The sequence below is a fragment of the Aptenodytes patagonicus genome, chromosome 6 (genome assembly GCF_965638725.1).
Source record: "Aptenodytes patagonicus chromosome 6, bAptPat1.pri.cur, whole genome shotgun sequence".
In the NCBI taxonomy this organism is placed as follows: Eukaryota; Metazoa; Chordata; class Aves; order Sphenisciformes; family Spheniscidae; genus Aptenodytes; species Aptenodytes patagonicus.
In genome coordinates this window covers 63,214,592-63,227,673 of record NC_134954.1, presented here as the reverse complement: position 1 = coordinate 63,227,673, position 13,082 = coordinate 63,214,592, and the positions used below count along the sequence as shown (strand labels likewise).

Sequence of the window (13,082 nt, the reverse complement as noted above, 5' to 3'; positions counted from 1 at the left end):
CCTTTCAATACTTAAAGGGGGCTTATAAGAAAGATGGGGAGAGACTTTTTAGTAGGGCCTGTTGCGACAGGACAAGGGGGAATGGCTTTAAACTAAAAGAGGGTAGATATAGACTAGATATAAGGAAGAAACTTTTTATGCTGAGGGTGGTGAAACACTGGCCCAGGTTGCCCAGGGAGGTGGTAGATGCCCCATCCCTGGAAACATTCAAGGTCAGGTTGGACGGGGCTCTGAGCAACCTGATCTAGTTGAAGATGTCCCTGCCCACGGCAGGGGGTTTGGACTAGATGACCTTTAAAGGTCCCTTCCAACCCAAACTATTCTATGATTTTATGATTAGTGAGAAGGAAAGTTGTCCATGGACTGAATATGGGAGTTGGCAGGAATTCTAGTTGTACCACTGACTCCCATCACCTTGGGTAGGATAAATAATCAGTCACCCAGCTGTGTTTTGGAGTAATAAATCTTCTGCCCGCCATGCATGGCATTGTGGGGAAGAGTGAAGATCCAGCCGTGGCTACCGACATGGACCACAAAACTGCATGGAGAATATAATCTTGCACTGGCTTTTGAAAATGCTGGATTCTAGAGATCAGCGTGAGATAGAAACTCAGGCCTTAAAACGCATTATCCATCTGGTAGGCCTTCACTGGTATTTAAAAGACAGAAGATGAGCTCTCTTCTCCCCCCCTATTCTGGATGGACAAGGGCATTGAGACCTATCTCAGTGCACCCCTTGGTACGGAGGATGGATGGACACCGGCTGACCTGCCATTCGCTGTGAGAATAGAAGAGCTGCGTGTGGGGAGGGAGGAGCTAGTGGCTAACCTGCCTTGCTTAAGATGAAGCCAAAGGGGCCTGTTCAAAAGGGAGCACATAAGAGAAAAGCAGTGTGGTGAGCTGGGTTCTTTGATGCAAAACCAACCCGTTTTTCAGTTTTTTTAACCTCCAGTTTTCGTGCATTGTACAGACTGAGATGCCAGGTAGAGTCTGAAGATCATCTGAAATGCTTCAAGGATCACCACAAAAACTTTCTTTCCACTGCTAACTTTACATCTTTCTACAGCTAGCTTTAATTCTTTCTTTTTCTCCTCGGTTTGTTAATGCCTTTTGCCCTTCTGGTGTGCTGGCTCCAGGGTATCACAAGGGAGTGAAACACCACATCACTGGTCAGTGGACCAGCTGGGAGAAACATTTATAAAGAGGGGGCTACAGGCCAAAGCTAGGCCAAGGACCTAAGATCAAGCTAAGGTCCTGATCCTGTGACCCCCACACAGACATACCTCCACAGGAAATCAACAGGACATGGGTTTCCAGAAGAATTTCAGGGTTTGGTCTTGGGCTGCTGGAGTGGGGAGAAAATGCAGGTGCTGAAGTTCCATCTTCCATGTTTAGTGTGGGACGCTGAGTGATGACAGCCCTAACGAGAACCTGACGGAGAGAGTCCTGCAGGATGCGCAGCGCTTGTTCCTGATGAACGATGTCGTGCAGCCGGTGACTGTAGATCCGTACGTGACTCAGGACAGCATTCGATTTTCCAAACTGGTGGTTGATATTGTTCAGGGGAAGGATACTCTCTACCACGTGATGTATATTGGGACAGGTAAGAGCATCAGGGCTTAGGAAAGTTCCCTCCACTTGCTCGTAGACCTAGCAGCCCTAGTAGCCCGGTCGTGACATCATTACACAGTTGTCATTCAATATCATTTTGGCACAAAACTGCATGGAGATTAGTTTGCCTGAGTAAATTAAAAGCAGGATGGAGGACTTGAGGCAGAGTCCCAAGTGAGCAGACCACAAATCTACATTGTGTTTAAAAACAACAATAGCATTTTTCTCCCTTTTATAAAAACATGTTTCAACTAATCACACTAATACATAACAGTGGGGAAGAGCAAAGGTCGCTGAAATGCTCTGTGGTTTTGTGCACGTACATTGCCTCTCTGCGCTATGACATACTCATCTCTAAATAAACAATAATAATACTTAACCTCCAGGCTTGCCCAAGGTTTTAATTATTTCTTTCTTTGCACTTCCATGTGCCCACTGGTGTATGACTCCCAGTGCTTTTGGGAACGGGCATGCACTGAAATGTAATGCAGATGGGGAAGCTGAGGCAAGTGCTTTTTTGTGGTAGCATAGCGAGCCAGTGGTAGAATTCAGTATATGATGTAGTCTCTTGATTTCTACTGCCATCCTCTAATTAGCAGGACACATTGCCTCTTCTGAAAAGCACAGATATCTTGGATAAATGAAAGATGCTGAAGAAGGACAAAGTGTTATAAATGGTTGTCTTAGCCCATATTCATACTAATAATAGAGGTTAAATTAAATAGTTTGATTAATCAGAGCATATGGCCAGCCTCATGGGTATAATATTGTTATCCTCTATTGCAGAAGCTTTGCCTTTAGAATAAGATGGATTGCCTCCATAAGTGTTAGTTTAATCTCACATCTGAATGCAGAGTCATTGCCTTATTCTCACATTACCACCTTCCAGGACTGTGTCATAATTTATCTAACTTTTACCACCATTTACTTCAAAAGTGATCGTCTTGGATGTGTTCTAGTAACATTCCCACTGTGGGAGCCTCCACGGACATTGATTATGATGATAAGATTGTACTTAAATGGAAATACAACGTGGTTCTGCCATTTTGATATCTTGATATTTTAAGTGAGGAGTCCCAGCTACAAAGCCTGAGAGAAAGCTGGGATACTTTCTGCCTCGTATCATTTGTGTACAAAGGTCCACTGCCATAAACTTACCTCCTTATTCGTGTTTGCATTCTGGCCCTGGTTAGTGGTGACTGAAGAGTAAGCACTGCTGGACCTGAAACATTTAAACCAGTCAAATGCTTCAGTAAGACAGCCCTGCCCAGAGGCAGCCCTGAACAGAAACCCAGTCCTGAGACAAACCGAGCCCAAACTTGCGCGTCAGTCTATTTCCACCCTTAAGGCCCTCCTAAGTGAAAGAGAAGCTTTGCATGGTAGCCAACCCCACCACTGTAAATTGATGAGCTTTGGCACCAATACAGAAGTTATCGGGATGGAAAGATTAAGCTTCAGGAACAATCAGGGCTGACAGACCTCTTTGGGGTTTTAATGAAAAACGTGGGTGTGGTTGCCCCCTTTTCCCCAGCATCAATCTCCCACAGTTTATCAGATCTTTAAATTGTTTGGGTAAGAGCACTGCGGACACAAGCATATATGTTTCTGTGTATGCGCTGCTCATGCCATAACATCCCCTTGTCAAGCTGACAGGACGGCTTCTTCCAGGAAGAGGATCGATTAGATCCATGACCCACACAGTCATTACGGAGGCCTCTGGGATTTCCAGCAGGGCCGCTGCATCTGTTGTCATTTGTCATGGCATCAAATCACACTGATCTGCTCCATAAACCAAAAGAAATATAGACTCAAGGCACCAGAAATGATCCCTGCTATCTCAGGTCACCTTGCTGTATAACTCACTGGTAATGGGACCAGACTCTTTTCTGCTTCAGTGCTCCAACTGGGAAATTTTTCCAGGTACTCACTCTCCAGATGGTTCACATCCTTCTGGTTTCCCATTAAAATGCATTCACAGACAGTTTCTGTGATGTCTGAGAGCTGCTGAGGATTGTAACCGTGTAGCTGGAGCTCTCTCTACCATGGGCAGCAGGTGACCCAGAACTAGGTTTAAAGCAGATGTGTAAAGATGACAGTAATATTTCACTCTTCAGGCAGGTATGAAATGAAGTCAATGCCTCCAAGATTTACTTGTGCCTTGTTTCTTGTTCCATTAGAGTATGGCACCATCTTGAAGGCCCTTTCTACCACTAACAGGAGCCTGAGGAGCTGTTATTTAGAGGAAATGCAGATCCTCCCTGACGGACAACGGGAAGCGATCAAGAGTCTCCAAATCCTGCACAGCGACAGGTCGCTCTTTGTGGGCTTAAATAATGGAGTGCTAAAAATTCCTCTGGAGAGATGCTCCATGTACAGAACAGAAGGGTAAGCAAATTTACAGCTCAGATGTATTCCACTTCAGCCTAAAAAGAAAAGCACCAGGGAAACATATTCCAGTCTGATTTGGTTTAGAATGCTTTTTTTCATCACTACAAGCCAAAAGACACTGTTGGAGGTGCATCTCCTGATAGATACATTCATGACAGGAGCAATGAGAATGAGCAATATTTATTTTGTAAATATTAATTAATCCTCATTAGAAATTAATTGTGTGTTTACCACGGAAGGACTTGCAATATTTACTACTTTTTTTTTTTAACTTGACATTTCAGTGTTGCTTTGATTAACTCCATGTGTTTTGCTGGTGGTTCTTATTGGCAGTATGGCTGCAGGTTTCTGAATTTGGGTTGCAGCCAGCCTATCCTGGCTTATCCAAGTGATCACCTCTCAAACGTCTGATGAGGCAGGGCTGGGCTGCGTGGCAACTTGTATATTGCTTTTGGAACCCAATAGCTCATCCCAACTATGTGTAACACCTCTTACACCTGGATAGATTCTGTGCCTTGACTGTACCTTTTAAACGGAGTAGGAAGAAAGAATTTTTTTGTCAGCCCTGGCTCCAGAGCAGTTTTCCACCCAGAAATGTGTGTAGAAGGTTTCTGCATCCAAATGGTATCCCCCCATTTAAGCAGGTGAAAGAGTGTGATACCAACTGACTGAGACATATGCTCAAATAATCTCCCTGAGTGTGTAGTGGGGTCTGCTGTGGGTAATTGCTTGTTTACATCTCTTAAAAACATTCTTCCTTCTCCTCTCTTGCTTTTGCCTTGCTTTCCTTGATGAGAGTTTTGTCTGAAACTGATGTCCTGTGTGCTAGACAAGAGGAAGGAATTTATTAGCAATGTCTAAACAGATTCCCTCTTTCATGGCCTACTGCAAGATGTCCCTGTTCTCTTGCCAGAAAAAAACTGATATAGAAAATGTCACCATCATTTTATTTTCAACAAGTAGAGTTTATCTATCAGCTTGTACTAAATTCGTGTCTGTCTAAATATAAAAATGCCAGCTCTCTCTATTTTCGCTGAACCTCTTAATTATCCCTTTCAGAGAATGTAACTTGGTCATTACTGTAAGTTTGACACAGAAGTGTTTAGAGTGTAAAGGTTTAGTTGCTTATACAGACAGGCTGACACAGAAGTGTTTAGTAAGAGAAAGAGAACCACAGCTGGAAAATACCATCCTGTCCTCAGCCGTTAAAAGCAGAGATTTAAAAAGGTAGACCATAACAGCTGTCCTCTTCAGGCTGTCCTGGAGAGTTTCAGTTTGAGAATATTTATGTGTGTATACATATATATGATCCAGTTTCAAGAGAAATGATTTCTTCCTTTTCTTTCTTTCCTAATCTTGAGTTCAGCTTTCCGGTAATTTATAGATCGTGTCCCAGTTTCAGCCTGCATAAGTACTTTGTATGACACTTCCATTAAAACTCAAATGGTGGAGGTTTGCTCAACTGCCTAAAAAAGAGACAAGCAGGGAAAAAGCAGCAGTGGCTGGAGGGCAGACAGGTGGGGGTACCTCACAGGAGCACCATCTATTTTGGACCTGAGGGCCACAGCACAGTCCCCTGCTAGTGTAACCTTATCCCAGCAAAACAGAAACATGGCTCCAAAGAGGTCCCTTGCACTCTGGTGGCCACAAGCAGCCTCAGTTTTATGCATTCTATGGCACTTGAGTCCTGGCTGGTATTACTGGGAAACTTGTGTACCAATGCTGTTTTTTTCTAAAACAAACTTTCTGGAGGCGTTTTTCAGTGAAATAAGGAAACAGTGCAGCTCTTTGGGGGATGGAGACTGAAACTCTTCCTCCATTGACTAGTTTCATGCTACTTTTAGGCAATTTAAGTTACCCGCTGGGCTATACCGAAGTACACAAGATAGGGTCTCCTGACAGCGTGGTGGGTGCATACATTTGGCCATGTGGGAGGTCGGAATTTTTGAATTTGGGTGCTGGCCAGGTAGTGTACTTGTGTTCATTGTAATGGATCCTGTGCCCCATGGCTGAGTCTTGTGGAAGGACTGTGCATTTGAAAGAAGGAAGAAAAAAAGAAGAAAACTTAGGAAAGCCAAGGAATGCAATTATTTATTTGTTTAAAAGCATATTTGTGATATCATTATTAATTTTTAAGCTAAGTTTTTTTTGGTAGGAAATTATTCAACTGCAAATTTTTCAGCTGCAAATGTTGGAACCCTTTTTTCCCTTTGCATACTGGCTGTGTAGGTGATAAGTCAACTTGGCCTCCTTTGTATTTGTTTCAATACTGAACTGTATCGAGAAGGATGTTTTAATTTCCTCCAGTGCATTCCACCTGGCACTTCTCCTGGGCTGTGATTTATTGCTTATTGTTGTGTCTATGTTTAATACATGCCAATATACAGCCACCACGGGAAGAAGGGCTCCCGCCCCTACAACACCCCTCCACTTTGTCGTGCTGCGATTTCTTGACTGGCCTCCCTGAAAAGCTCTGGTTTCAGCAGTTTTTATAATCTAATCGTTTTGATAGGGGCTCAGGAAGCTTGGAGGTGATGGAGAATTTGTGCCTCCCGGGCAGGAATACCACAACACTGTTTGTTTTCTTTGGCTGTGCCTCATGTTATCAGGAAACTTCGCAGCCTTTTACACCCTGGGGGCTGATGTGGGTTCTCGATTGCTGACTTTGAGCTCTTGCCTTCACCCTGCCTTCTCCCTTCTCCCTGGAATGGGCGATCATGTATGGAGAGAAAATTGATCCTGGCATTGATTCCCTCCAGTGATCCTTGCTGCTCTGCTGCTTTAAAACCTTGGGGCTTGGTATGGAGGCTCAGAAATGGGACAGAGGAAAAAGCAGCAGCGAAGGGAAGAGATGGAAAGGGAAAAGGATTTCTGCCATCTCCTTTACTGTTTGTTTATTGACACGGCACCAATTTAATCTCTTAAATGGTGACCAGTAACTCAGCCCCATGTCTTGATGTAGTTTGTTGACCCAATATATTTCTGGGTGTCTGAGTAGTGTTTTGTGTGTGCCCACTGACCTGTCTCAATCTGTCTTTTCACAACAGCCAGTCTTAGCAACAGGGCAATGGGAGGACATCTGTAATGTCAGCTGCCCAAATTTACAGGCTGGACTTGGCTGCAGGGACCTCGCCTTGTGTGTGTGTTTTCCTGTTGTGCTTCAGTGCTGCCATTCCTCACTCTCACTGGAGACTATTAGGAAGATGTCCAATGCAAGCAAAACCTACAAGCCCTTTGAACATGCAGCATGTTTTGAAGGCTGCTTTGCTGGGTGGTAGCTTGGCTGTGCTTGCTGCTGGATTTTGCATGGCTTTGAAATATATGTAACCTCCCTGCGATTTTCAAATGAGCTTGGATTTTTACCTCAAGTTGCCCCCAAGCTTTGGGGAGGGATATTTGGAGAGCCAGCACTGCTGCTTTATCACTGACACCACCATATCTCTAGAATGTGTTTGAACAAAATCCTCAATCTGAATTTTAGAGAGGTGAGGACTTCAGATCTGGACCATTATTTTCAGGTGGGGCCTGTCTGTAGGGGTAGTTTAGTAATTTTTTCAAAGGGTGGGGTGAGAGTATTCATTTTAGGAATTGCAATCAAACAGGAAAATGAAGCTGGTTGTGTAGGGAACGCTTTGTGATCTCTTTGTATTGCCCCTTTGCAGCATCAGGGCTGTGGGCGTCTGAGCAGACAGAAACCCTGAGGTGGGCCTTAGAGTGATTTTGTAGCCATTTTTTGATTGCACATTCAAATGAGGAAAAGAAAATGTGTTTGGGAATGAGACCAGAGGGTCTCTTGAATACCCACCTTTTCTGCTCTTCCTGTCCTGAGCAGTTTATTTTAATGCACTTTATGATGATACTCATTCTTTCCTCTTCCTTCCTCCAGTTTTCTGCATAAAATTTGCAGTTTGCATGATGGAGGTTGCAATTTTGGGATGTACAGTGTGGTTCTGAGAATAGTTTGGCTTGCCTATCCTCTCCCTGTCGTGCTGTGCTCACGTGTGGGTATGCCATCAGGTTGTGTGAGTGCCACCTCAGGTCAACCTCATGCCAGTGGAGATACTCCTGCTTCCGAGGCTAGGGGGAGAGCCAGATCCTCCTGCGTGTAGCTATGACACGCTCTCATTTGAACTCTGCCTGCTTTTCTGACCCAGTTGCAGGGAGTTTGCTGTTGAGTGGTGCTGAGCTTTTGCCCTCCTACTTGGCCTAAATTCTGTCGAACATCCCCTCCGGCCATGGTGCTTAATGCAAAACTAGCAGAAATGACTCAGCTGACAAGTAGTCTTATTTGCTGACTTGAGATCTGTGTGAGAAACACAATTCACCTCTAAATAGCTCTGGGCCAGTGATCAGACAACTAAGTACATATAGGTGAGTAACTCCTGAAATGGCTCCAGGGAGTTTTTGGAAGAAAAAGGTCAGCAGCTGCAGTAAAGAAGCAGAGAGTTTTCTGCCCTCTTCCTCTCTCCACAGTGCAAAACTGGAGCTCCAAGCACGGCCTCTGTACCACGTCCACACTACGCTTTAAGGGGGTTGAGATATCGCATGGAGGATTGCCTTGGTGGTTATTGTTACTTTCTTCCCTTTTTTTCTCCTTATATGGTGCAAAATCCTCTGTACCAAAGGAATGAAGCACTTGAATTTAGGATTGCAAAACTAGAATTACAGGATTACCAGACTTCAGGAGTGAAACTGTTGGGGAACTTAATCGGAGGAATAATACGGTCTGGGAAGAGATCTAAAAATGTCCCAGTTTTGGGGAAAGAGTGAATTGAATATGGGCTGGAAATCCTCTGACCTTTTCATCAGAATGACGATAGTTCCTCCAAGGACAAACAAGGAACTATTGTTGGGTAAAAAGTGCGGGAGAGAAAATGTTAAAAGAGGTAGGGGAGTGAACAAAGCAGAGACTGTTGTTCAGTGGAGCCCAGAATCCAGCAGATTGCTGAGGCGACATTGATAGCCAGATTGTTCATCAAAGACCTTGAAAATCCAGCCCCTTCTTCTGAGCTGAGGCTGTTGAAAGTCTGGCCCAGACTTTGTTTTGAAAATCTTCTCCCTGAGAGTTTTAAAAAGTATCCAGTGCATTGAACATCCTTTTAAAAATAGAGGCAAAAGGGAAGGTAACAGCCTACAAAAATGTTGTGATAAAGCTTAATCATCAATTTCCATCTGCTTTGTCTGATATGGCCTCTCCAAAATTAAGGGAATTAGCTAATTATTGTACCACCAATAATGCTGAAAAGCTTTGGAAGACTTCATAGGCAGAAAGGATAGTGCTCAGCCCAAACTTTCTCATCAGAATAAATCAATAATACATCAGAATAAATCACTAAACATCTGGTTTGGCATTCTGGTTGCATTTAAATAAATAGGGAGACTCCCACTGACAGAGAATGAAGACATCAAACAGAACCATGATCACTAAAGCTCTTGGAAAGAATGAAGATTGGTAGATGAAATGGATCTGTGTTCTTTAAATAGAAGTACAACATTATACCATTTTCTCTATCCTGAAAACACATTTGCATCTGCTGTAGCAGGCAATTGCACCCATTTTCTTTAATGTAGCTGCTTATATATGTAAAGTTAAGCGCATCCATACTGTTTGCAGGATATGGACCTTTAAGATTCGAGGGGATGGTACAGGTCTAAGAAACCTGGATTTCAGGATAGCAGTTGAAGAGCTTCATTTGAACGGTCTGGGAAAGGGACGTGGCCATGTGTGTCTGAAATTGGAAAAAAAAGAAGGCAAGGGTAAGCGGCAATGTAGTGAGCAGGGGCGTGTTTCGAGTAAGATGCCAGAGAGATTGGTTTTCAGTTTCATCTTATTTGACATTATCTTTAATGGCATGGAAGAAAGAAAATAGCATACTTTGTAGATGGCATTTGAGTATGAAGGAATCACAAATAACAGTGAGGAGAGAAATGCAATGTGGGGCCAGTAGGGAAACCAGCAAGAGGCTGAGTTTGGGGAATAAGACTGTGCTGAGATTGCTGGTGTTTGCGTCACTGAAAAAGAGAAGACACGGGATGAAAGAGCGGAAAGGGGCTCTGCTCTGAACCAGATGAATTATTATAGTTTTTCCCATTTCTATTAAATGCTCAAACCAATGATACGCTTTACATTCATTTTAAGTTGCCTGTACACTTTTAGGTTCCCACTTTTAGCTCCGAACTATGTAAATGGCCCAGAGTGAATGGTACTGTGGCAGAAGGGGAATTTAGCAGTAGCCAGAGTCCGGGGTTATACAATTGCTGAAACAGATGAAGGTGACTTCAGAAAAAGGCAAACAAAATCAGCTAATTTCAGGGCTCACTACCTTTTGTCTCCTTACTATCATGACTAGGTTGCCAATTTGTTTTGGGGGACTTTGGATTTGCTGGGAGGGAGGAAAAAGCAGGGAGGTTGAACGTGCTGAGGGATTTTGTTTGCTCCTTATTTTTAAAGCGTACTGCCAACATGACTTAGCTTGCAAGATCGGGAACAGTTTAGCGTATGGATCCTTTTACCTCTAGCAGGCTGGCTTTAGGCCAACTCAGATCAATGATGTCTAAAAGTCATTACCATCTGATGCCTGCTAGGTGGGCTATGTGAAATTAGTTTCAACACAGTGGCGACTGACAGGAAAGCAGGTAGTTTTCTTGGAATATGTAATATTAGGATGACATTGATGCTATTGTTATACAAACAAGATTAATAACTAAAGCTACCAGCAAGCCCCAGGGCAGATATCCATTGCATCTGTCAATTCTTGCACTTTGCTACTATTATGTCATAAGATTTGTATTCTAAGCAATGGTCATATTCAGTGACATGGCTCCTGATGCAAAGAGTCTACAGCCTTACTGCTGCCATGGCTGGTTTGCTTCATGTCTCGAGCTTCCAGGCAGCATTTGCAGTGTAAAACACAAATGTGTCCAATACTGAATGAATATATCGCTACAGATGCGTCATTAACTTTTTATTAGGAGATGTGCTGTTTTACCTGTTTGGGGAGGAGAAAGTATCTGGAGCCAGAGCAAATTTGTTATTGTTGGTTTAAGTTTAAAATTTAAAATAAATATTTTTATATTATCTATATAAAACCAATATTTTTTAAAATAAAAAGTACATATAAGTACATAAAATATGTATGGGTTGTAGAAAAATGTAATATTGTACTGTCTAGTGTCTTTCACATGTCAAAATACCAAAGTACTATAGATCTATGGGAACACTCCAGTCTGCAAAGGGGTACGGCTGGATTTCAAGAATATCCATTTACTTAAGTGATGTTGTCTCTTGTTAAAAAGTGGAATGGACATTGTTTGATGGTGTTCTTATGACTACATGGGAAAAAGCAATGGGGAATATGTTGGCAGGACCATTTTGCTCCTTATGCAATGTTAAAATAGCCCTGCATTGGACAAGAGATGTGTTAGATCCTCAGGGTGTAGTAGGTGGTCTAATATTTATTTGCCTTTTCCAACATACATTAATCTACAAAGGCTCTGTCTAGTTGAATCGACATCTTGTTGAGCAGAAAATAATTACCCAGAGCTTAACAAAATCCAACTTTCACAAAGGAGCTGCTTGAATATGGATTACTTTGTGCAGCCTGGATGAGAACTGTAGACTGTTTTCAGGTTTCTTTATCATCACTCACATTTCTTTCTAAGTTTTCTGCCTTTGCAGTTTTCTTTCCCTTCCTAAGTTCCCATTTTACCATAATTTATGTTCTTAAATCATCAGCACCTTGCAGAGGCTACGTAAAACACCTGTCTGTGTCCCTTGCAGTGGATTTGCTCTTGCCTAAACCACCCTTTTTTCCCGTATCCACCTACGCCACCAGACTACAGGAATTTGCCATGTTCACACAGAAGTCTTACGTCTGCAACCGCAGAGCAGAAACGCAGGAGCAGAGCACATCTTAATCTGACAGCCGCTTCCAGACACTGACTGACACAGGGCAGAGACAGGGAATAACACGTGAGTGCACTGATTTGCCCAAGCTGCCTTTCCAAAAGGATGTCTAGTCCCCTTTGCCTCTTTCCATATGGCAGCCCTGGGGGGCATGTTTTCTTAAGGCTCAAAAGCCTGCCAAGGCTAGGAAACAGTTGTGCTTCACAATCCAGACAAACATGCCCTGCATTCAGGAATTCCTTCTGGCTATTCCTTTCATTAGGTCTTCAATAGTATCCGAGTTTTTTTGTGGATGACTGATCCCATCACTGGTAGTCACAGGCCCTCTGTGCTTCTGTTTTTATTAGAGGTCAGTTTTCTTTGGCACAGTGACAAGAGTTTCTAAGTGTTTGTGCAGGAACACATTCATTTTTTTTTAATAACCTGCTTTACTGATGTAAACATAAATCCAGATTTAATCAGAATTTTTCTCGGGATGGCATTAATCTTCATATTTGAATAAATGCAATGCTGTTTTATTTCACGGCTTTAAAAATAAAAACAAACACCTATCCAATAAAGAAGTCACTGTTGCTAAAAGATGATGGAATGGGATGTCAGAAAGTAAGAATTGGAATAGTTTGTTGTGTAGATTGTGCGAGGCCATAATCTATAAACCACAATCAATTAAAGTGATATTGAAAATGGTAGTGCAGGAGGTGGAAACTAGCAAGCCAAGGTCTCTGATGTGGAAAGGAAAATGAGGTGAAACTGCCTCTGAAAATCTTATGCGCACTGTTTCTTTCAAATAAGTTACATGTGTTTGGCTCATAAATGGACCTCAGTTTTAGAGGTCGTTTTACACCTTGGCTTTAATTTATGCATTCAAAACAAATCATGTGCAGAGCAGCAATCACTGATGCTAAGCATGTGTGGGTGATAAATTACACACGCACACAACACATGCACACTTCAGCTTCTCTGCCTCTGCGTCCAATATCAAATGCCAAAATACCAAACCTTGTCTGTCCAGATTAACATCAACTGCAGCCCTCACAGTGGTGGTACCTGTGAGCTGTAGTATGCTCCTCCGGAGTAGTGCCCTGCTCCACAAATAGCCCCATTAATTGCTTATGAAGATTGTGGCTACTTGTCTTGAGGAAAGGGCAGTAGCATCTGGCACGGAATATGTTGCATT

General features: G+C 42.9%; 1 protein-coding gene across 4 annotated transcripts in view; it reads left to right on the top strand.

Moving 5' to 3' along the window:
- Nucleotides 1-13,082, top strand: part of SEMA5B (semaphorin 5B) — a 276,934-nt gene that overhangs the window by 217,117 nt on the left and 46,735 nt on the right. For all 4 annotated transcript variants that reach the window (XM_076342971.1, XM_076342972.1, XM_076342974.1 and 1 more), the window contains exons 12-13: nucleotides 1,396-1,603; nucleotides 3,789-3,996. In XM_076342971.1, the coding sequence (XP_076199086.1) occupies nucleotides 1,396-1,603; nucleotides 3,789-3,996 (416 nt within the window). The remainder of the gene's footprint in view (nucleotides 1-1,395; nucleotides 1,604-3,788; nucleotides 3,997-13,082) is intronic.